A 25518-nucleotide genomic window follows, 5' to 3' on the forward strand; every position below is an offset into this window, starting at 1 on the left:
CCCCCACCGCCGCCCGCTCCCCATTCCCTCAGCCCTGCCGGGGCACAGGTGTTCTGACACTTCCACACGTGCCGGGGCTCAGCCAGCGCTCCGGCCCGCGGGGAAGGGATGGGGGCGGCCCCGGCGCTGCCTCCCCTCGGCTCCCTCGGCTCTGAGGGCGGGGAGCTCCCGCGGCCCCTCCGGCTGCGGGCCCCGAGCCCCCATCCCCCGCCCGGGGAGCGCCGCGGCACCCCGTCACAGCTCGGGGAACGGGGCGTTCTCCCAGCCCGCGGCCCAGGGTCCTCCCTCTAAACTTTGCCCGAGTTGCGGGCTCGGCGCGCCGCCCCGGCCCCTCAGCCCCCTCCCGGCCCGGCCCGGCCCAGGTGCGCGGCCGCCCCGCCCCGCCCCGGCCGGGCCCGCAGCCAGTGGCGGCGGCGGCGCTGGCGGCGGGCGGGGCGCATTGGCTGCAGGGGCCGTCACTCTCCCCGCGGCGCTGGGGAGGGGTCTGGGCTCTGCGTGCGGGCTGGGCGGGCGAGGGAGCGCGGCGGGCCGGCGGCACCGCACGGAGCGCACCGCGGGCTGAGGCAGCCGCGGAGCCGCGCCGGCCATGGCGGTGTCCGCGCCGCCCGTCATCGCCGCCACCTCCAGCGGCGGCGGCGCGGGGGGCTCGGCCGGGCTGTTCCGGGCGGACCCGCTGTACTCCAGCCCCGCCGAGTCCCCGCGCCTCACCAACAGCCTCGTCAACACTTTCCTCTCGGCCGGCGGCGGCGGCGGCGGCGGGGCCGGCCCGGGGGGCGGCGGCGGCGGGAACGAGTGTAAGATGGTCGACCTGCACGGGGTGAAGGTGGCCTCGTTCCTGGTGGAGGGGCAGGAGCTGATCTGCCTGCCGCAGGTCTTTGATCTCTTCCTGAAGCACCTGGTGGGAGGGCTGCACACGGTCTACACCAAGCTGAAGCGGCTGGATATATCGCCCGTGGTGTGCACGGTGGAGCAGGTCCGCATCCTGCGCGGGCTGGGCGCCATCCAGCCCGGCGTGAACCGCTGCAAGCTCATCACCAGGAAGGACTTCGAAACTTTGTACAACGACTGCACCAACGCCAGGTGAGCGCGGGCTCCGGGGAGGGCAGCCCGGGGGGCCCCGGGGCTGAGCGGGGCCGGGTGTCCGCATGGAAAACTTTCCCCGCTTCCCTCAGCCCCTCCATTCCCGGGGCCGCCGGGCAGCGGGGCCGCCCCGCGCGCCGCCTCCAAACTTTTCTCCACACAGGGAAAGGCGATAGTTCCCGAGAACGCTCCTTTAAAAAAAAAAAGAAAAGCCCCCAGGCCAAATCCCCAAAAGTTTTCTCCGTTAATTCTGTCCCGCTGTCAGCCGGGGCTGTGAGAGCGCTCCCGCAGGCGGTGCCGGGCCGGGGCTGCGGGTCCCGGTGTCCCCCCGGGCCGGGGCTGCGGGTCCCGGTGTCCCCCCGGGCCGGGGCTGCGGGTCCCGGTGTCCCCCCGGGCCGGGGCTGCGGGTCCCGGTGTCCCCCCGGGCCGGGGCTGCGGGTCCCGGTGTTCCCCCGGGCCGGGGCTGTAATCCCGGTGTCCCCGGGGCGGCTCCGCTCCCGCAGCCCCTGCCGGGTCCGGCACCGAGCCCCGGGCCCCGCCGGCTCCTGGATGGACACTCGGGGCTGTAATCCCGGTTTGTGACCCCATGGCTGCTGCCTTTAGAAATGATAATGATCTAAATAAGCACAAACCCCTCTCGGGGCTCGGCGGGAGCGCTGGTGCCGTGGGGCAGGGTGTAAGGCAGGGATTTGGGGATGCCATTCCCGGCTCAGCAGTGGGCGAGGGACGTCTCCAGGAGCATTTCCATGCCAGCGCGCTGCTGCCGCTGCTGTCTGTGGCAGCAAACTTTGTTTGCGGGCGGTTCGGCGAGTGCGGTGCCGCCCCGCAGCGTGTGCGGTGACCGGGCTTTGTGTCCCCGCTCCCCCTGCCCAGCCCCGAGCCCCGAGCGGGGATTGTTTGTAATCGCTGAATTCGTGCCCCGCCGGGCCTGATCCTGCACTCGCTGCTGAAGCAGGACCGTCATTCCTGAGTGCAGCATTCTTGCTTTGTTTCAAATCACTTTATATGACAGGTGGCAGTTTAGGGATGCACGCAATTCCCAGATCTCAGTGTCGCATTAACTGGATCCCGAGATCTGTTAATACGAACTGTGTGCTTCTCTCCTTGCCCTCGTTCTGTCCCTGTAACCCCTTCTCCCGCTGCCTGTTCCAGTGTCAGGCACCTCGATGACATCACACCCACGGCTTTATCAAAGGGATGGCTTTGGAAGCCAGCTCCGGGACTGACATTCATTTTATTCAAATACATTAGATTCCTGAGGGGCACAGTTAACACGTAAATGCTTCTGTGAAATGTTTGTGAGACTCCTCCACAAGCGCCAAAGTGGGTGGTTAAAGAAATACATCTCCTTAATTTCTGTGACCGTGCCAAACTTTTCCATTCGGGAAATACAGGGTCTGATTTGATGATGCAGCCTGCAGATGCACTCCTAATGATTTCTGCTCTCTTACAACCAGCGATTTAAAATCTCGAAATGCTGGAGTGTTTAATGTTTAAAACTTGTATTTCCCAACTTTGTTTTCCCCCCCTCTTCTCTTTGACAAAGAGTTCTGGGCGTGCTAGGACGATGGGTAGTGCAGGGAGCAGTGGGAAGGGCGCCGAGGGGGCTGTAGGTGGGGAGCCAAGCGATGCTCCAGAGGGGCTGGAGGAGCCTGGGGAAAGGCTGGGGATGGGGCAGGGTCAGGGGCTCCTGCAGGGCAGAGCTCTTAGCTCAGACTCACACGTGTTGAATGTGCCTAAACTCTCCCCACCCTGCTATGGAAACCTTGTATTTTTACCCGTTCGAGAATAGCAAATCCTTTCACGTCTCACTTCTTTCTGCCTGATGAAGATGCCGCTGGTCGGAAGACGCTGCTCACGTCGTGTTTTGCATTCACGGTTTCAGGTGTGAGGCATGAGGAGCGTTACCAGCACACCTGAAACTTTGCTCAAGGATTTGTAGCTTAATGTTAATTGTATTCTGTCATGCTAATTAAATGCTTAATGCCTCATTTTATTTACAGATTATTATTTCCCTTGAACAGTCCACACTTACTGGAGAGGATGTTGGGTAAAAATAGTTAAATACATGAGTAATCTTAATTATTTTTGTTTGCTGTGAAGTGACCTGAGAAGCACCGTGGTGCACATTATCAAACAAATTAAATGCAGTAGAACTGTTAAAAGACACGCTCAGTTTTTAGTTCTGTACCTGCAAAGTGAAGGCTGGAAAATATATGGTCTTTTAGAAATACTGCTCTCAACTCAGAATACTGTGCATTGCTTTTGTAGTTGATTTTATTTTAATTGATAGCTATTTATGTTTTTATTTAAATACTGTAGAAATGCTGCAGTAAACTCCAGAGCTGCCAGAAAAAGCAGTAAGAAATGCTGGGTATCATTATTTTCACTGGTAATTCACTTGTAAAAGTCGACAGCTCTTATGTTAGTGTGCACTTTTAGTTATATTTTTAATTGGCATGCAAACCCATCAATTATGTATAACTGAAAAAAAAGATAAATTCTATTTCTCCTGCTTACTCTATCGCATTTTTCGAGTTGAGTTTGTCTACAGAGCTTGAAAGAGCTGCAGAGCAACACACCCATGGGCAGAAGTTTTTTTATGTTTGTGTTCGTGTTCTGTAGCAGGAGTTACTCTGTCCAGCAGCTCTGACCTGTGTATTTTCACAGTACAATCGCATGCACTGTTTAAATTTTCATTCACATGCTTGCAGAATGTTCCTAAAATGTTTGGTGCTAGCCAGCACCACACACTCTAATTTGCTGGCAAGGTCTGTGAAATGAAACTAAACTGCTCATTTCATTGCAGGTCCCACCTTCAAGTGAGTAAAACATACTGACAAAATCTACCTCTGGATGGGCAATACCTTAGAAGATTACTTAAATTATGGAGGAATGCTTAAATTTAGTAGTAAAGCCTAACATTTAATTAAAAAAAATTCCCAAACTATAATGAAGACTTATTTTTGAAAGGAAATTTAAAACTGTAGTAAGAGCATGTTTTTGATAGTACATATCAGTCCTGAAAAATAGGATTATATGAGTATGATCACAGCCTCTTCCACACAGTTCCGCACATATTTGATGGCTGCTGTTGGCCACTGGAAAAGCATAGTGTTGGTCTGGGTTGTTCAGTGAATGGTCAGAATACTTTCCAGGAAAGAGCATTTCAGTATGTGGCACATTTTTCATTATTTAAAGTAACCAGTTAAGCTAATATTTTGCATTACTTTGGCTATTCACAAACAATAAAAGGCTTTAGAGATGAATTTAAGCAGTAAATGCAGACATTTAATTTTATGAGATAATGAGGGTCTAGTCATGTTGACTATTAAAAGCTACCCTATAGTCAGCAGTACTCTGTCTTTTATTAGGAGACTGATGTCAAGATTATAATTAAAGCAATCCAGCCATGTAGCACTGCACACAGCTTCCTGTATATTGATAGGAAATGTGGACATCTGATTGTCCATAAAACTTCTTTCTCTGAGTGGATATTTAGCCTGCATTCAGACTCGGCCAAATTGATGAATTTTGGAGGTGTTAGCATTTTTAAATAAAGATCAGTTTTTCAGTTTCCTTCTCTTCCTTGGAGAGGGGACTCACTTCAGACACTCTGGAGAGAGATCACTGGCAAAGTGGGTTCTGCTTGAGATGGAGAAAGGAATTCTCCCACTTTCTGAGCAGCGTAGTTATTATGCTTTTGGAAAAATCCCTCTTTCTTTTTGGATATCTTGAAAGTCTGTGCCCGTTCAAAACTCCTAAAATACTTGAATATTTTCATCAGATGCATATCTAATCTGTAGAACCCTTGATTAAAATTCCCTTCTTTCTTCATAGCACTAGAGCTCCCCATTTGAAGGATAACATGCTTTTCCTCCAAAATGGAGTATTTGTATGATTCCTGCATGTGTATATGCATAATACATATGTAATTTTCTACTGAGACTTCTACAACTGAAAAATACTGTGTTTTTGTAGCAAAGACAAAAAAGCTAAACAATTAGGTATTAATGATATTCTTGTTGCATATTCAAAAGGTCTTTGCAAGCATTTCTTCTCCTTTTTTTCTTTTCACCATTTCAACCTGCAGAACTCTTCACTGTCACTTCAAATCACACAATTCTACAAAGATAAAACAACATTTAAACTCATTTGCTTTGGGAGGAAAATTGAGCATTTGCACCCAATAAGCCTGATTGTGGATCTGCATGCAAATTGTGTTTTGATTTATCTCTTTTGCACTTTTTTCCATTTGAATTGATCTTGCATTAATTTCGCCAAGCGGCTCTGTGAGGCTGCAGATGTTGCCCTGTGTTTAATAAATCAATGAGACAGATCTGAATGAATCACTTCAGATGGATTCTCTGCTCGGTTTGATGTCTAGATGTTATTCTTAGCTTGTTATCATGACAGATGCATTAATGTTCCCATACACTGCCAGCAATGTCAAAGAGATTGAAGCTTTTAAAGTGGCGGTATCCCCTTTTCCCCCTTCTGTTGGAATAACTAAATTGCCTTTAGGAATAGGTCAAAATATAAATTTAATCTTGGCATTATTGTGGGGGAAGATGCTAAACTTCTGATAGTATTATATAGCACAGACAAATGCAGATTCTTACAGAATGATTAATTATTCCCAAATAGTGGAGATCAATATTAAAATCTAAACATAGGATGGCTCCTTAATAGAGTAACCACTTTCTCAACATTAATATTTCATTGTAATAGGAATGATACGAATAAATAATATAAGACTAGAACATGTTAAAAGTATTGCTATAAATAGAATATCATTGTGTCCAAATTGATTACAGGCTGAAGTAAGGCTTTTTTTACCTCATTAAGAATTTTCTTTTAAAGTTAAGTATGTCTGGATTCAACATCTGTTAGATTTAAAATACTTGTTTATTATGTTTCTGCTACTGCTCCCCATGTAGGGCCAGTTATGTTGGAGAAGTTGTTGATCACCTTTAGTTATGGGTGAGTTTAGTCTGGTATCCATTATCTTGGACAGAACCTGTGGAACACAGACATTAAAAGGCTGGAACGTGTCTTTGTGGAAAGGTTTTAAATTCTGAAAAAAAGATAGCACCAAGTGCAAAGTACTCTGCCATGAATAATGAAGATATATTTCCCACGTAGGCTATGCACAGCTTATATTCCTTAGTGTTTACTAAACCACTCGTGGTCATCTTTGTTTTTCTTTAGAGGATAAAAACGTGTTTTGTGCAATCAATTTGTTAAACCCGATTTCTCTCTGTGATATTTTTATTTTCGTTTTAAAAATTATCAGGAATCTTCCTGTTCCTAATCTTTCCTCGACACAGAAGAACTTTGACTTTTTGTCTTTAAGGCTTCTGAGAATAAATTGGAGAAACTGGCTGTAACGGATCTAGATTTATGTTGGCATTCTTGGTATTCTTGCTCCAGTAGTTCCAATTTGATAAAGGAAACAATATATGTAATAGAAATTCACAGTTTATTCAAATGAGTTTAAGCTTTAGCATTGTTATATTTGCCTTTCTCTCGCCAATATATCAATGTGTGGCAATAGCATTATGCTCAGAAAGCCTCCAGAAGGGACCAGCTCTGTAGATGGGGAATTATTCTCACGCTGGGGCCGTGGCTGGACACGCAGCCTCTGTTTGTGCCCTGGTTTGAAAGGCAGGGAAAATCAACTTTGGTGGGACTGAGGAGCGCAGCAAAACCCACTGAATTAAAGGATTCACGTTTTATTGTGTGGCAGTGGCCTTAGAGTGAGAAACTTAGTAATTTTGCAGTAAATATTTCAAATGAACCTCATGAGATGTTTTAAAGAATTACCCTGTTTATTTCACTGCTTTCAGGCTGGAATTGGTGTTTTGTTAGGGCTGTTTGTCAACATTAGTATTAAAGGGGTGTTGAAATCTGGGCTGTAAAGTCTCTGTTTTGACTGTGCTGAGGTGAACCTCCCTTTCATGCCAGGGGCTGTTTGCCAGAACAAGGGCAAAGAATTCAAAAATGTTTCTAGGATCTGAGGAACCCTTCTCACCAAAGGTGGGACAAATTTACTGAACTCTGCTTTTGAAGGAATTATGTGTTCTTATGTTTTTGGGTCTGATCTTGTACTTGGTGAATGTAGGATCTTGAATCTCTTTTGTGCCTTTCCAGAGGTGGTAATTACAAATTTTCTGAAGTTACAAACAAAATTATCCAAATCCTTACTTTAAAATACATGGAAAGTTCCCAGCTGGTTGCTTTTGTGAGTTCTTTGTGTGATTATCAGTGTAATAAAACCTGAAGGTGTATGGAAATGCATGATTTTAATGATTATTTACATACACAGAACTAATATCAAACCCAAACATAATGAGGCTACTTCAGAGTTCCTGCTGTCTGAGATGTGTTCCTTTAGTGTAAGCCAAAGCAACATTTTTATATGTTCTGATTAAACCTGCATTCCCAAGCACGAGTATGTTAGTTAGTAATGAATTCTTAGTGATTTAGATTTATCCTGCTTGATATTAGAACTGTCCCTCGGGGCTACAAGCTTTTGATCTCTGTTCCCTCTTGGTAAAACAGGGTTATCCAAAGTGACTCGGTAATAGGGTTTCCCCTCTCCCTCCCTTCTACAACCTGTAAGAAACACTGATACCTATTAACTAATGTACTTTGATACCTGCCCCAGAAGGTTCCAATATCCGAATCCTGTAAAGCAGAAATTTCTTTGCTCGCCTTTAATTTTTGGTGGCGCAGCCGTGTTGGTTGCTTTGTGTGTTTGTGTAAAGTTTATTGTCACTACCAGGCGTGGGGAGATTATTTTCCCTTGTCAGTACATCCTGACCCGCTGAGCCCGTTTTGCTCATTAAAATAGATTATGTCAGAGCCTTTGGTGGCTCACTCACAAATGCCACTTCTCCAGAAAGTAGGACCCAAACCCAATTAATGTGCTCCCTTTATTACTGTGCAGTGGTTTAAAGTGTGGTGTTTAGCAGTGTATATTGTTCCTAGGATAAGGTATAAAATGTTCGATTGCAATTGTGCCTGATGTTATCAAGTTTCTGGAAATTGATATGTGGTACCGGCATTTAACCTACATCTAGTCTGTCTGCTATCTATGGGATGGGTTAAAAAGAAAAAGTACTATTGATCTGTAGCTGGATTAAAGTTTGAAATCTGCAACAGCGTGAGCACAAAAGGCTTTTTTATGATTTCTCAGCTTGCCATTGATCTACCAGTTTTATTGCATTCATTATTTATTAAAAGAATTTGCAAGCTAAACATAACGTTAAGCTAGTTTGCACACAGGGACTGCACTTAGGAAATTGAATGGAAATTGCATTAGAGATGAACATCTGTGCTATTTTTCCACTCGTGTGTTTATGGGTTTGTATAAAAGGTGTATTGGATTAACAGTTATAACCATTATAGCTTGCAGCAATATGTTAGAACCCCGAGCATTTAGTAGTTATTTAAGAAGGAGACTCTTTTTTCTTACATTAAAAAGTATGGTAATGTCATGACAAACAGAGCTTTTATTAGATTATTCTTTATTAATAGGCTTTTTACAACTAATGTGTAAAACTTGAGGTATCTTGCTATATTATGCATGTACACTATTATCTATGCTACATAAAGCTCCATTAATATTGTCATTAATTGAAGGTTTCCAGTGACAGTATTAGCTAAGGATTTGGCATATAGTCACTGAAGTATTGAAATGTGTTTTATAGGAATGTAAGTACTGAAAAGATCCTTAATATTTGTTCCTTCAGATTTTTTTCCAGTAGGTCAAGTAGCTTACTCTCCTCCTTGCGCTGGATGCCTTTTGTGAAGTATCATATTAATGAATCAGGTGAAGTCTTTAATATTTTGAAATATTTTTTCATTTCTGTTAAATGGTTCAGTTGCCCTTAACACTGCCTGTAGTTGTGTGTGACATACAAATTGTAGGATAGATCTAGAATTTTGAGGTCATCTCCTGTAATGATTTTAGAGTTTCTTTCTTCGTTGTGCTCCTTCTGTAAAGCAGAGGAAAAATTACTTCAGGGGCTTTGGTTGAAAAGTATGTTTGTATAATCAAGATGTTACCTATTTTTTTTGGTCTAAAAGTAAGTCCAGTCTGTTTATGACAAAAATGCACTGAAATATGTCATATTGTGCATCACTAGTGCACTTGCAGTTATTCTATTCAAGGCTCAGCCTGATACAGCTTGCAAGACTTGAGTGTTTCCTGTGCTGAGGCACAGAAATGAGCTTCATGCCAGGAGGTTGTGCTGCCTCCTTTGAGTGCCACCCCCGCATCCTCTCTGTCTCTGGTAGGACGACAGTATTTTGAGCAGAGGTAGCTCTGATTTTTCTATGAAAGAATCTCAGGGCTGTTTTTTCAGCAGCGCTTTGCTTTTGCTGTTCTTAGTCTTCCTCACTCTTGTTCTCAGCCATAGGCTCCTCTGATCAGTTTTCATGTTCTATCAGATAACACATTTCATCTGCCCTGTAAGTTGAAGCAAGAGTTATATTTAATATATAGGACTTACGCAATTAAATTATACAGATATTCATTGATAAAATGTTTACATACACGCAAATTTATGTATGATGCAATTTAAACTGAACTAAACTTCTGCATTTTTCCAAAGCTGTGTCAACCATGGAAATCAACCTTGATTTTTGGAGAGGGAGACTTTAGAATAATCCAGCAATTTAGTTTAAATGTGCATTTGCTATGGGCATGAACTGAAATTGTAAATAAGCTCACAGGGCTGTGTGAGCTATCTTGGATAGTTAAAGTTTTTATTTATTTTTTTTTTTTTTATGCTTGTCATAGCCATGTGAGTGAGTAATATTCTCAGCTTGTAATTCAGTTCTGTCCAGCCCATGGCAAGAGAACTTTTAGCCTGGGATGCCCTCTTGGTATTTTAAATCACAAAACACCAAGACTTTTTTGTTTCCTGTTTTCAAACCTGAATGGACAGTGGAATTAAAACAGAACACTTTTTATTTTAAAAAGTTCATGAGAGTTACTTCACACTGTGTATACAGTTCCAAATCTAACATATTTTGCAGAATCACAGAATTGTGGAGGATAGCAGGGTCCTCTTGAAGTCATTTTGTGCAGTTTGAGATGATGGCTGTCCCTGTCTCTAAACTGGACTATGTGGACTGGATGGATGGACCATGGATGAGTAATTGGCTGGATGGTCATGCTCAGAGCTGCCATCAGCTGCTGGATATCCAGGTGGTGCCCAGTGAGCAGTGGTGTTCCAGGGTCAGGACTGACACTGATGCTGTTTAACACTGGTGTCAGGAACAGGGACATGGAGCCATTGGTGACAGGGACAGGGCTGTGGGGCCTTTGGTGACAGGGACATGGAGCCCTTGGTATCAAGGACATAGAGCCCTTGGTGACAGGGACAGGAGTGGAGCCCTCAGCAGAGCCCCAGGCTGGGTGGGTGGTCACACGCTGGAGGGAAGGAACGGATCCGCTGGGACTCAGCAAACCTGGTGGGGCTGGAAAAGGCCAAGTTCAGGGTGCTGAGTGCCCAGAGCAGCTGTGGCTGCCTCTGCATCCCTGGGGTGCCCAGGGCCAGGCTGGATGGGGCTTGGAGCAGCCTGGGACAGTGGAAGGTGTCCCTATCCATGGCAGGGAGTGGGATGAGCTCTAAGGTTCCTTCCAACCCAAACCATTCTGGGATTCTGTGGTCTAGACCAGTTCTCTGTCTCATCAGGGTTGGTTGTCCTGAGCGGTCTCCAGTTAGATTTAAATATTTGCAAGGATTGAGACTCAGCCTTTCCGGGCAATTTATTTGCAGAGTAGAAATAACTGTGGTGTGGAAGAAGGATTTTATTGGGATGGCAGGATTCTGTGGGAATTGGGAGTGGATGTCACTGGCAGCCACTGCTGGGGTCACTGCCCTGCTGAGGAGTCACTCAGGTCAGCACCGGCACTCTGCTGGTGTCTTTGTCCTTCCTGGGAAGCAACCATGTCATATTGTGCCATCTCTGTCTCACAAACAATTTCCTAAAGTCCTCTGTGTGTGCTGAGGAGCTGACTTGTCCTATTCCCCACCACTCCTAGAAGAATATTTGTATATTTGTGATTAAAAAAATAAAGGTGGCTGTAAAGAAATCTCCTGGCACTAGATGTTGTGCCAGTAGGGGGATTTAGTTACTTGTATGTTACAGTAACTTAAGAGTTGCTAATTAGGAAGATAAAGCTAGTTGAAAGAAAAAATACTTTGAGCTTCATTTAGAACCTCTAATCAGCATGTTTAAAATATTATGCATTATGCTTTTTCTTACATGTGTAGTGGTTGTTTTTGCCTAGTGCAAGTTTTACATGCCACCTAATAGTCTGTTTTGATAACAGTTAATCAGAGAATGTCCTGTGTCTGTGAAATGTTATCCCTGTTGTTTTCTGTAAGGCTGATGAAGGCATCTCTCTTCAGGGCTGCAGGTGTCTGCAGCTGCCTCCTCTCCTCCTCGTACTTTTAAATGTTGTTGTGTGCTGAAAGAGGGCAATTTTCTAAAGAGCTGCTGAGATAATACTGAAAAATAGAAGTAGGAAAAATGTCAGGTCTTTCCAGCGTGACTTAAAATACATGTCTAAACAAGAAAAACTGAAACTCCTCCCCCAAGCACACAAAAAGTCCCAAAACCAACAATAAAACCAGAGCGGAGTAAGGTGGTAAAATGCTGGCAGTTAGACAAGAGCAGAATATGGATACTGAAACAGGACCCAAGGTAATGAACTTGGTGTTCTGTTCCTCTGTTGTATGAGCTTGTTGCTGAAGGATGTATTTGTAGGTTTGGGGAGTCTTTTGGCTTTTGTAAGGCTTTATTTGTTGGGGTTTTTTTATGTGCCAGTTCATGTATCTGATAGGTGACTTACCAAAACTCCTTGAGTTGAGCATCCTGCCATTACAATATAATTTTTGTGTTCTCCCAGGCTGTCTGACTGTTTGCAGAGAGCTCAGTGTAGGCTGTCTGCACTTTTTGCTCCCCTGCTGCATTCCAGGTGTGTGCTGTGCTGTGTGCCTGGGCTGGTGTGCTGCTCTCAAGAGCCTCAGTGCCTCTTGCAGGAGCCCTCAGCCTTCACCCAATTTTGGCCAGAATTATTGCTGTAACGCACTGCAAACCTCACTTGTTCTCACGGTTAGCCAGTGCTGAAGGGCATTAATTGATCCTGCTGTTCTGCGAACTAAGATCTCTTGTCTCAGAACCAGAATTGCTGTCACTTCTTTCTGCTGTTCTTATGTTTTACTTCTTTCTGCTCTATGCTACACTAGTGACTTTTGGTTCAAACAAATGTCTTCTTTCTGGAACTCACAAATATTTGTCTTTAAGTTTCATGGATGACATTTCTCATACATGTTAAGCTAGAGGGTTTGTGGTCATCCACTTACCTTGCCCTTTTTTTTTTAATATGCTTCCTTCAAAATTTTAGTTTGCATGTTCCTCTCCCACCCCACAGCGACAGCCCTTGAGTAAAACTGCTCCATCTTAGTTATTCGTCCTTAAAGGAGAGAATCTCTATTCGTGTTTGTGGAAGCAAAACAAAAAATACTGGTGAGGCATTTATTGTAGTCATCTTTCCCAAGTATTGCAGAGAGTGCAATAGAGCAGTTCAGATTATGGAGTTAGACTTTTAAAGCCAGTTTTAAGAACTTGTGTTCACTGAGTGAAGGTCAGTTGAGTGACTGAGTTCCTAACACTGGTTTGTTCTGATCTGGATAGAAACTCGTCATGAGAACTTTTTTAATTCATTCATGTGGATAGTATAAATGCCTTATTTTTGTTGTTTTTTTGAAACTTGGCTATTAACAAGACGATAAATGCCTGGCAGGGATGAGCATCTCTGTTGCCCAGTCTCACATGTATGCCAGCTGTGTAAGGGGCTTGTTCTACCAGGACTGCATTTCAGTTAGGTAGTGTGTTGTATTATTAGGGTCTGGATGTGCCTGTTCTGTGATGATCATTTCCCCCCATCCTTGGCTGTCACAGAATTTCTTTTTGACATCTTCAGGTTCTCGTGGCCACACAGCTTCATCTTTCTGGCTCGTCTAGATTGACCTGTCATTCACAAAAACAGCACAATAGCTCAATACACAAACAGCAGACACCACTCCCAGGTTTCATTTGCTGTGTTGGTCACTGTGTTGTCTTTAAACTTTAAAAGTGTCTTTTAAGTTCAAAAAATGTAAGACTTTCTTGACCATATTTTGATATTGGTGTTTGTTTGTAGGGGTTTTTGATGCTGCTGTTCTTGCTTCTGCTTTTTAGTTAGAAGCTCTTTTTAGCATCCTAGGCACACGAAGTAGTTTATCTGATGATGTCAGATTGTTTCCAGAATTATCCCCTGTAATGTCTAGTGCTAAGAGAATTTGAGTGGAAGTAAACAAGTTTACAGACAGTAGGTGGGCAAAGAGTATTTTTGTTTAAGTGTTTAGGTTGATCGCTTAGTTTGGTTGTATGACTGTAGGCAGAATTTGAAAGTTCCTTTTGTTGCTGTTGGTTTTTCATAATGTCTCGACCCAACCAGTGCTTTCTGTGTAAGACTGCAGAGGAGACTGAATGATCATGAAGGCTTTGGAGGAGATTGCTTTGCTTTGTCTTTCTGACTCATTGGAGGTGAAATTTCTCAATGGAATCATTGCAGAACCAGAGTCATTCAGCTGATTTCAGTGATTTTTGGATCACCAGCATAGAAACCAAATACAGATCATAACCATAGAGCCAAACCTCAGTGCATAGCATGAATTAATCTGTAAGTTACTTAGGGCCATGTCAGGAAACATTTCGTGCAAATTTGGAAGTGGAATAATGAAACAATCCTTGGGACATCAGTTCTATCCCCTATATATTTAGTAAATCTGGTATTTGGATATATTTTTATTAAGTCCGTATATTTGTAGAGGAAGTCGTACCTGTGCATAGTGGTACTCCAAACCTTTCCAGTAAAGATACATGTATTTGCATTTTGTGGAGAAAGACACTACATGGCCAGGAGTAGTGAGAATCAGTAGATGTTTATTTGAATTGCCTGGTAAACGCTTGTCAAGGATCAGGGTGAATAGGAATATTCACTTTTTCCATTGAGGGAAGTGTTTACCAGTGATGATAAATACAAACCATTTAAGTGTAGAGAATACCATAAGCTTGTTGCTGGGTCTATATTGTACACTGCTGATATTCAGAAATCTTTACTTGGGGCATATTCATATTTCATGTATTTTAATAGGGGAGTTAATTTTAATATTCTAAATGGAGATGACTTCATAAAGAATAGTGCAAAACAATTTTATGCACCTTAACAGTTTAAAAAGTAGTAAACTGGTAGATATTATGTATTTAATTAGCACATATATTTCATAAAGGTTATGGCATCATAGGTAGCATCCTGGCTACTTAGCCAAATCTTGATTTATTCTTGCACAATTCAGAAAAGACTGAAAACACGATGAAGGGCAAATCACCAGTCCCCTGTATTTGTATGAATACTGTGCAAGCCCAAATGGTGGTTGGTGATTAGTACTTCACACATGCACCTGGCTTTTCTGGGAAATCCTTTGCACTCTCTGAAGGGGAATGACCATTGGTGGGCTATTTATGACTCTGGTTTTGGTGGAAAATTTGGCCTTGTGTGTCATTTAGACTTTGTGACACGTGTAGCCTCCCAGGGCCTAATGACTTGTCTGCAGATGGACTGTTATTTATTACAGTCATGTAGAATAAAATTGATTGTCTTCTAAAATTAATTTTTCATTTGCCTCCAGCTCTGCTTTAATAGAGGACACACAGTTGCCTGTTTGCAGAAATACTGTTTAATCACATTAATATCTCAGCCCCCCAGGCTGGTGAAGATAATTGTACAAACGAACAGCAAAATCTGTATCTTTAACTTCTTTTTATGATTAAATTATGCAAATGACTTATCTCCTGCCCTTCCAAGCACTAATCATCTAATTAGGAATGATGTGTTAAAGGGATGGTTTTGAATCAGGAGAAGGGGAGAACGGAGGAAGCAGAAAATGGGACCTGACAATGAAACCGCTGAAAGTACTATAGCAGTACAAGATAAATTTGTGTACGTGTTCAAAAAGCAATAATACAGGCTTGCTGTGCCATTTCTAGTCTTGTTCTAGTGCTATTTTCGTAAGAGGATTTCAATCTGATCTTTGCCCATAATTTTCCATATTAACTTTAAGTTCTATATTATTGTTGTTATTATTAACTTAGTACTTTCTCTTCCAGTCCTCGTTAACAATGAGTGCAGGTGTTTCTGCATTCGGCTTCAGTAATAGAATGGTTTGAAAGACATAATATGTTTATTTGTAGTTTGTTTTTCATCGAAGTGCTTGTCATTGTACTGGTAGATGTCCTGAGCCTGTTAAATACTTCACATAACAGAGTCTCTCTTTTTTGAATACTTAACTGCTGGTTAAAGAAACTCGCAGCTTTGCATTTTAATATAAAACTGAAAGTGTCCAAGTGAAGAGGGTGCTCATCTCTTCAGTATCCTGTGCTAGTTTATGGAGTTTCCCTTTGAGTGAAAGCCTTTAAATTTAGATATTTAAGTGATCATAAGTTTATATTTTAAGTATATTTATATGAAATAATCATGCCTTGATCTCTCTAAGAGCTTACAGCCCAGATTGCTGTATTTCTTTTCCCTATTCTATCAGCAAATTCTGGTTTTTGTAAGGTATGCCTTTATACCTTGAGGCACATTCCCACATTGGGCCCCAACTATCAGTGGGTTAAAGGTGCAACAAACCAGCTCATACCAGGTGATAGCCCTGAGAGCTTGATAATGTATTTGTTCTTGTTTTCCCTTTACTCAACTATTGCTGTACTTTCTATACATGATTAAAGTGCTGTTAACCAATAAAATAAGGATATTCTAGAGACTAACTGAAATTCCAGGTATTCCTCTATGAGAATGTATTAATTCCTTTATAAATGTGTGAAAGTATTCATGCATGAGGGTATATGGATTCACAGGATGCTGAATGTAGATAATCAGTACTTTCCACACTCCCTAAGACACCTTCCAACATCTGCCTCGTTCTTGAAGGAACCTCAGCTTCCCTGCCTGCGTGTCAGGCTTGTGCCCCTGTGTCTGTCAGAGGGAGGTTTAGGGATACAATCTGAGGAGCTTAACTTCCCCAGGAAGGTGTGAAACACTTTTACAAAGGTAAGTATCCCCCAAGGGAAGCCAAAGGCAACCACGTCAGAATAATCTTTTTGTTAGTGCTTAGGTGTATGTCTCAGGGATTTAAGAAGGATGAAAAACCTCACACAAATGAGTTTTAAAAAATTAAAATGATGACTCGGGCAGATAATCTGGCTTTTCTGTGTTGTTTTTGGATGGTTTAGCATAAAGGATGCAAGTTCTGACACTGCTTTCATTTGTCTGACACAGACATAAATTGCTGGTGGAATGTTTTCATAAACACTTCATGGATGGGGAGGCTACATTTCTTTCTATACCTTCCAGCAATAGGATTGAATTAAATCAGTTCACATCTATCTTAGTATGTATTTTCATCATAATCCCCTCAAATTCTTCTCAAAAGGAATGTTGAGACTGCCTGATTGGAGAAGGCTTGCACCAAATATTTGTCCCAGAATATTTGTGTCAGTAATTTCAGTACACAAGGTCTAAATATATTTTGGTAGAATTATAGGAGACTCAAAAAGAACAGGGGATTTCTTACTGTGTTAAAAGGTTTGGGATCCATTTGGGATTTAAACTGCAGTGAGGGCTTTGAGCCCTTTAAATTGCAGTGATCCCTTTGAACCGTTCTTCTTTGGGTAGGAGTTCTAGGATAATTAAGACGCAAACAATCCTAGACTACTTTCTTCTGTTTCTTTTAGAGTGGCTGGATCCAGATACCGCAAGAAGAGATAAAAATAGAGGCTTTGTGCTTATGCTGATAGAGTGCGATAAGTCAATGGAGAGCGTGCTGGACAGCATCCAGCTGCCATTCTTTGTGTGGCTGAATTTCCTAAGCCTGATGGCTTTTGGCTGAGGTATTTCAGTCTGTAGGACAGTGGTACTGAGGTCAGGATTTCTGAGATGGGCACCTGCTGAGAGACCATTTGTAGATGCTTTTAGCATCAACAAGGAACCTAAAAGCTCTGGTAATCTGTGGCCTGTATTTCCCCACTCTTAGGCAGAGGCAGATTTGAAGTAGGTAATTTGCAGTGAGGATTTGTGTGTCTTTTTCTTTTCTGTGTCTGCACATGCTCAGGGCTTTATCTTACCCAGCTGCTCATTCAGATGTTTTTCTTATCTCTCCACTGGGCAGTTTGCACTGAGTAATGATATGTGACAACAGATGGTAGATAGTGAGTTGTTTTATGAATTAAGTTGGTCTTGCAAGAAGTTGAACAGGAGAGAATTCTTCTAAGACTTCCCAATTAATAGGTGCAGTGGTGGAGCCATGTCATTATTTTTCTCGGTGCTCAGAAAGTGTTAAGTCATTTAACTTTACTCCCATGAGTTCTTCCTCTTGGTGGCTGGAGTGCTGGGCTTACCTGGAGTGACCAATTCTCTGTGCTGACATAAAATACCCAGCAGCCTTTCTTAACATGATCAAATTTTGAAGTCTTTTACATGTGAGATATTTCAAGCCAACCTTGACCTCTCTAATTACTGCCCATGCAGGGCAGGGTGAGAGAAGTGGAGATGAGTGTTTCAATTACTCTCATGCATTACTGGTCCTGTACTTTGTGAAGGAAAGGATTATACCTAAGTAAACAGCAGGAAGGTTAATACCTACTACTTTTTCCTTCTTTTGTACTGAGTTTTCATTCTCTTACAGTCGTTCAAGGCAAAGGTTGTTTCAGTATTAATCAAGTTACATACTAAATTAAAATAATTTTTGCACAGAATACTAAACTGTTATGCCCTTCCTCTAGCATGATTTTACAAGAAATCCTGTATCAGTGGTAAGGTTTAGGCCAGCTGTGACATTTAAGAGCAGTGAGAGTTCTTACAGAGGAATGGTCATAGTTATTGATTTGTTTGCTAATTTCAACTTAATTTAGTCTAGAAATCCAAACGAATTCCTTTCTGTGGTCTTATTGTGGGTTGGGGTAATTGAATATTTTTGAAGAAACACATAATCCTGTCATCAGGCTGAGGTTTTGGCAAATACTGAGAAATACTAGAACATTTAAACATTCAAGGATCCAGATGTCAGCGTACATTATTTGATGCACAGTTTCTGGAATTATGGATAATACAGAATGAAGCTGTGTTGGTCAAGTTTCCTTGACTTCCCAAGAACAATGTGAGGATCTTTCTTCACCCATGTGGTTGAAACTCCAGTTTGATAAACAGAAAACAACAGTCTCTGCTTTCCATGGCAGCAGGATGCCCAGTGCAGTGAGATGCCCACTGCTTCATCTCTTTTTCAGGGCCTGATGGTGCATGAGCATGAAATGACACCCTGAGCATATTTGTGTGGTCAGTTTAATATATTCCCAAAGCTCTACTATTTCTTAAAAGTTAAAATTTGTGATCTTGGTTTTTCAGAAATTGCTGAACTTGTACATTTGATGACTCACAGACGTTAGGGAGGTCAACTTACTTCATGGACCTGTGATTATCTGTCCATGACTCAGTGTTGTTCAAGCTGGAATATGCAATGGTTTTCAAACTGCAGCTGTATGAAAGTGTTGTGGGGAAAGTGTGGCGAAAAAACATGGAAATACTGGGAGGATGCACATCCCCTCAAACTCTGGAAGCTGTATGTAAGTTATCCTTGGAGTGTATATGCTGCTAAAGTAACCTCTTGTAATCATATTCTGCATGTTTTAAGAGTCAGGAGAAATAAGCAGTCATTAAATTAATAAGTGGTGTGTAAGAAGGTGAAGTTGGGATTTCAGGGCTGTACAGACACGAGTTAATGCTTCTGTAGGAACTGATCTGGGTTTCTGCAGTCTCAGGTTGACAAATCCTTATTGTCAGCCATGTACCGTGGAAAGCAGGACTAGGGAAGGGTTAACCTTGTGTTTTTCAAGTGAATTCTTTGTCCAGTTTTGCAGCTGATACGCTTCTGTACGTGCAGGAGATAATTAGTATTGTTATTAATATCTTAGGATGTTAATGTCTGGTTCTGGCAATGGATAGAGCAGTGGTTTGAGGGTAGTGAGGGTGCCTAAACTGTACCCCCTTTATGAAGCATGCTGGTACATGTGTCTTCTGTTTACTTGGCTGCTAAGCTTCAACCCTCTGCCAGCAAATAGGGTGAAATAGTAACGGGGCACATTAATTCTAGATCTATTCAAATACAAACAGATTGCCTGAGGGCTCTTCTACTACTCAGAAAATGCTAAGGTGTATCACAACTGGATCTTGTCTCTTTACAGAGATCAGACTGGTGTCCCTGTGTCTCTAAACCAGTACAGGCAGCCTGCTCCTGGAATTGTGTCTCTGAGTAGTCAGAAAGGAGCAGCAGGATTCCTAACAAGGCATTGCTGGAAATTGTCTGGCAGAGTCTGTGGGACAGACAGAAGGCAGTGATATGGGACACTGTAGATTCAAGGGGCACTTTCATCTTGGAAAGTGTTGGGGGAAAAGTAAAGGAATTGAGAGCAAAGGTATCCAGGAGCACTGACCATGTGATTTTTATTTTAACCTCCCAACACCGAAAAAATCTTATTTAATGACATAATATATTCACCTGAGGTCAGCAGTTAAAGTTAATTAAAAAAACCAAACCAAGCAATCACTCTGTGTGAATGCATAATATGAAATACACATGTAATAATCTTGAAAAATAAGATATGTGTTTCATAGTGCAATTATTTTGGGCTGGAAGGTTGCTCAGATCCCACTTTAGTTATTAAAAATGAATTTTTAGGAATGGAATAATTTTTTTGTGTGTGACAATATAAAAATTTTAAAGGAAAGAACCTTTTCATATACAATGTTTTTTAATAAATTTCTTCTAACTTACGTTCCTGAAGGCAGTTTGGAGAAAGTAAGTCATGAGTGTTGGTAATACGAAAAAAAGTATTTTCTAAAACTCCTCTGAGTTCAGCAGCTGCCCCAGAAGACTCTGGGAATCATTTCTGTGGACTGAACAGCCTTGGGTTGTTCCCCAGCTGGTGAGGAAGGTTCCATTCCTGGTTGGAGCCCTTGGACACAGGTCTGTGCCTGGCAGGAGGAATTGGTTTGGTTTTCTTTGAATGCATGTCACTTGATGGATTTGCAGAACTGAGATTGCATTTGATTCTGGAAATCAAAGCATTTTTAAGCAGTTAGAAATTCCCAGAACCGTATTATGCCTGGATAAAATGATGTGGTATGGATTTTTGCATGAGAAATTATTAATTTTTTATTTTTCTGTATGTGTACTCTACTTGTACTGTATATGTATAACTCATAAACTCAATTTTCAAAGAGTGTTTATTAATCATAAGTAAGTTATATTTGCATTTCTGTGGCACTTAGTGTTATGGAATTCCCCAAGGTGTTAATTTTCCCTGGGCACTGGATGTTAAACTGCTCCAGTAGTTTGTGAATCTCAGATCTTGATTTTCAGGTAATTGGCAAAAAGCAGGTATATCCCCAGGGCCCCCTGAAATTCTCTTGATTACTGGGGCAAGGTGAGTATTTCAGTGGCTGGTTTGGAAAACTTCAGCCAAGTCATTCAAGGTCAAAGGAAAGTTGGACACCTCAGAGACACAAAATCTAGAGAAGCAACTGTTCCCCATACCCTGCAAATACAGCAGCTTAGAAGGTGCAGCTTTATAGAACTCTGTGATAGTAACTCTGTTTTATTACGAGATGAATGTGAAAAATACTTTACAGATTTTCCCCTTTATGTTTTCATCATAACAGCAGCCTTAAATTTTGCTATAGGAAAAAAAAAGAATTTTTTTTATCTCTTTATTCTCCTAGTACCAACAGTCTAGAGCTGGGGGTTGCTTCTTTTTCGACCCTTGTTACACTGAAGAATCAAAGTGTGAAGAGTAACAGATTGATAAATTCAGTCTCTGGATCTTTGTCCTAAATTAATTTATCTTTTCAAACATTCATATGCAAACTCAATTGGAATTAAGATTTAAAAATCCAAACGAATTGAGCTTGTCACATCTGTGGTTATGTAAAAATAGGGCTTTACCTCATGATATTAAAGCAACAAATTACTGGTTTATTCCTAGGACAGGCAGATCATCTTTCTCAGTATAGTCTGATTTTATCATTTATAGTTCGGTGAACGTCCCATATAATTTGCACTTTGCAGATAATGTAGACTTCTGAAGATCTTCACCATGGAATATATGTTTTGTTTTTGTGCTAAGAAGCAGAGAAATAGGGAACAACCCTCTCATCATTTATGTATCATGACCCAGCATCTCAGAGCCTTGGGCTATTATTTCAAAATCCAATATATTCAAACTTTGGCCTCAGAGAGCAGTAGGATCAGTACACAAGAACAATAGAGTGATAAATATAGATTTTTCATTAAGGAAAAGACTATATCCTGTCATTTTTGAATCAGTGTTGGAAGGAGGATCTGAGAATTCATAGCCTCCTATAGGGCTCGGACATTGTTATTATTCCAAAAAAAGGACTTTTCCCAACCTTTTCACATCGCTGTGAACAAGGCACCTGCCAGCACCCAGAAATAAAATTTTAATAGATGCTAAAGGAGAGATCCACTAACACTGTGGCATTAATTCAATGCCAGTCAGTTTTGAGCTGTGCTTTATGAGCGGGGAGATGCCAGGGCCAGATCCAGGTGCAGGGCCTTGGCCTCTCCCCCCTGCACCAAAAACTTGCTGTTTTAGTCACATCACGCACAGGATGATTCTTTTGGAGCACAGAACCCCCGGGTTTCCAGGATGAAATGGGGCTGCTGGATGGATGGCATATGCTTCTAGGCATCTCCTGGATGAATGTCCATATGTACGTGGAAGTGCAACACCCCCACGGAGGAGGGGATCTGCTTCAGTTCTGGGAATTGCTGAACTCCTCAGAGCTGTTAACACATGTGATATTCTGGGAGACTTTCCGATTCTAGGAATGCTTTTTTCTTTTTGTTTAAACAGATTTTCAGTCAATTCCCTTAAATAGAGCAGCTGTGATAGTGTACAAACAGTCAGAATTTGTGCTGAAAAGTAATTCTTGCGCTGTTTGCTTCATCCTCAAGGAAACAATTTATGTTCTCAATTTGAACCCAACAGGCTGATGCTTGTTACTGGAGAATGCACCAAACAGTGGAAAGTTCTGGTTTGTGCAGTAAATTTAAGAAACTTGTGATTTTTTGTTGGGCTCAGATGCCACAAAAGCATGTTTGACCTCATCTGTCAATATGTGTGTACCTATTTAACCAGACGCACTTCAGATTTGAATGTAAACAACAATGCTGGGGAGGGCTTGGGATGGACTTTGTTCATGTGTGGTGATTATATATTGCTGTTGTACCTTTTGGAGGTTTACAGAGGAGGACCTGTGTTTGATTTGGTGGGAGGGAGGGTGGAGGTGGAATGATAAATTATGGCCTTGCTTTCCAAGTCCTGACAGGGAGATGCTTTATTCTGTATTGTTATCAATGAGAAAATAAAATCACAAAAATAATATTATTTCAGAAGTTTTCTGCTTGCTTTTAGCTGACAGGTCTCAAAGTGGATATAGCTTTTTCCACCTGCAATCAAATGTAATAAACCATCTTCACTGCAGAAGTCAAATTCCTGGGAAAAAAGAAGTTGGAAGCTCACACTTACACCATAAAACCTTGTTTATTGCGCCCATCAGTCTTGGAAGATATGCCCCACAATGGGGTTTGGTAAAGCCATTACAAGGTGCCGTATGAGTTCCATTTGCCTACAGTAAATAGAATGTCAGAAGTGTCAGGGGGAAATAAATATCGGGCTGGTTAAAAGGGAGCAGAGATGGCTCAAAGCATCATTGAGAGGATTGATTTATCTGGCATGCTGTAATGACTGCAGATGTGGATCTGTTATTCTAGATGAGCAATGAATTTGATGAGCTGATAACACAGGGCCAGAGAGGCCTGGTTTTAATTACTGATGAGGAATTTATTTGTGAAGCACTGTGATTTACTGAGGGTTTGTTCTGTTATTGACAGGTGACCTTGGGGCTTTTCTCTTTTGATGAATAAAAAAGCGGCATTTTTTTAAAGGAAAACTGTTTTATCAGTGCTGTGAATACAGCGAGGTCATTTTAGATAGAGTATTGTCTTTCAAACCATCTTTATATATAATTATTTTTTGCAGCAGTTGTTAATTGCCTCTCTCATTGAGATTGTTGTGTATGCTACACTTGCTACTTGAGAGACACTAATTCTGGTACAGATTCTTGCTAGCAAGAATATGTTGAGCAGAACTTTGTGGTAGAGATCTTAAAGCAAATAACAAAAAGTCAAATTAATGAAGTGTATATTACTGGGTTGTTCGTTGTTCAGCTTTTCAGCTGCATATCTTAACCTGCATGTATTAATTTTACTGTTCTAATTTTCCTTCCAGATCATCAAGGGGAAAAAAAATACAGAGAAGTAAAAGGTTTATTGTTTGTTTATCTGTCTGCTTGGGTTTGGTTTTTTTTTTAGTAAACATATTGATTTAATTATTTTAAGTAGCAGTTTTTTGGTCTTGTGTCCATCAGAATATACACTCTTTTGTTGGGCAGAAAGTTATTGATATACCTGTTATTTTTATACACTTATTTACCTTCATTTTCTCCTGCAGAATATATTTTTCTTTTTTATCTCTACATACAATGGGAGTTTTAGTTTTAACTTCTGTGCTTATGCTCTTAATTCTGTGCTGCAAATTAACATCAGAATAAATCAGTGATTTCTGTGTGAACTGTGTGCAGATAATGTAGATGTTTTCCAGTTTGTGGATATTGCTCTTAATTAAGTTTTTTTTTAAACAGAGTAGGAATTCATTTGGACTCATCATGTTGTAGATGATGTGAGGAAGGTACCTGTGATTTTGAACATGGAGGAAGGGTGAGAAGAACAAGGAAGAAGTCCTTTTGTTTTTTACATGAAGACATAACTTCTGGAGATGCTAGAGAAGAGAAAGGAACAAAGATCACTTGATTAAATGCAGAATGACAAAAACCAAACCAAACAAAACCCCCTCTGAAGCAAACACCTCTCCTTTCCCCCCACCCTCTAGTGCAGTTTTGCTCCCTCGCTTTTTCTGTGGGATTTTCCAAGGAAAGGGAGCAGTTAGCTAATCATGAATAACATGTATCTTATTATGAGCACTCGGTGTTTAGCTCTAGGGATAGTATTTCAATTAAATGCATCTGACAATTTTAGATCTGCTCATGACTTAAATATTGCAATTAAGCAAACTGCAGTTAATAAGAGTATTAAGCAATGTTCTGTTTTACAGATTTACTGGTTTTAGATTTTTTTTTGGTAAAACCAATGTGTTTTTTAAACTAATTGAATATATTTAATCTATAAAGATGAATACTTTACATAATAACAACAAAAATCTGTCTCCACCTTTTTCGTGGGACTCAGTTCAGAATATTATGTGGGACTTCCCTGATATTAATAAAATGAAAAGGGATCTATTGTATGAGTTTTCAGCAAGGGTTTGGGTATTTCTAGGCAATAATTGCTGGCCCAAATTTTGGTCTGGTGGGTGACCTGCAGCTGCTGAGGCCAGTTGATTTTTGTACATTGATTACAGGAGATGGCTGCAGGCCACAATTCAAAGCAATTGCAGTGCTATTTATAAAATCTGGGTTTTTAAAAATCAGTTTTTATGTAGCATCTTAACATGCACAATAAATATAACAGAATTAACAGACTTGGTAGTTTTTATAGCTTCCGTGGGACTGGGCTGAACTTGGAAACAATGCTCCAGAAGACACATTCCTTATTGCTGTTTTTCTGAGTGCCAATCTGTGTTTTGTGGCACTGTAAGTAGCAAGGATGGAGGGGACAAATAAGCTGTTGTATGGGAACTCTGCTTATTTAGAGCAGGGTTTACTTTTTTTCCTCCCTCATGGATAATTAATGTAGTTCTTATTTTAAGGTTACAGTCTGCTGCTGAATTGCTTCTTGCTCTTGTGGGAAGGTTCTGTGATAGTTGTGTGCATGAAAATAATTTCTTGTACAAAGTTTGCATTATAAATTAGCTGTGATTTTTCCCAATTTCATGCCCTTCTGTGAAAGCCATTTTACTCTGTGTATCCTGTGATTCCAAGCTGTTTGTGTGAGGGAGTTGGTGCCTTCACTCCCCTTTCATCCCTGCGTGGCCACTTTGTGATTAGTGTTTAATGCCTCCAGCTTCATTGTCTGGATTTACTGATGCTGTCAGGAGAGAGTGAAACTTGTGAATTCCACTACAGGGAGCTGTCTTTGCAAGAGGAAAATGCAGCCTTGGGTGTGACCTGGAGTGGATGCTTAAGGAGCTGTGTTTTAATTTCTGCGTGTGCTGATGTGA

At 41.7% G+C, this 25518-nt stretch overlaps 1 protein-coding gene across 3 annotated transcripts in view; it reads left to right on the forward strand.

The window, feature by feature from the left end:
- Positions 1-586: 586 nt before the first annotated feature.
- LOC310922957 (dachshund homolog 2-like) overlaps positions 587-25518 on the forward strand; it is a gene marked incomplete at its 5' end in the record, with an annotated part of 246143 nt that continues 221211 nt past the window's right edge. For all 3 annotated transcript variants that reach the window (XM_083883985.1, XM_083883983.1, XM_083883984.1), the window contains one exon: positions 587-1080. In XM_083883985.1, the coding sequence (XP_083740111.1) occupies positions 587-1080 (494 nt within the window). The remainder of the gene's footprint in view (positions 1081-25518) is intronic.

The sequence above is a fragment of the Zosterops lateralis genome (assembly GCF_965231275.1).
Source record: "Zosterops lateralis genome assembly, chromosome: Z".
NCBI lineage: Eukaryota > Metazoa > Chordata > Aves > Passeriformes > Zosteropidae > Zosterops > Zosterops lateralis.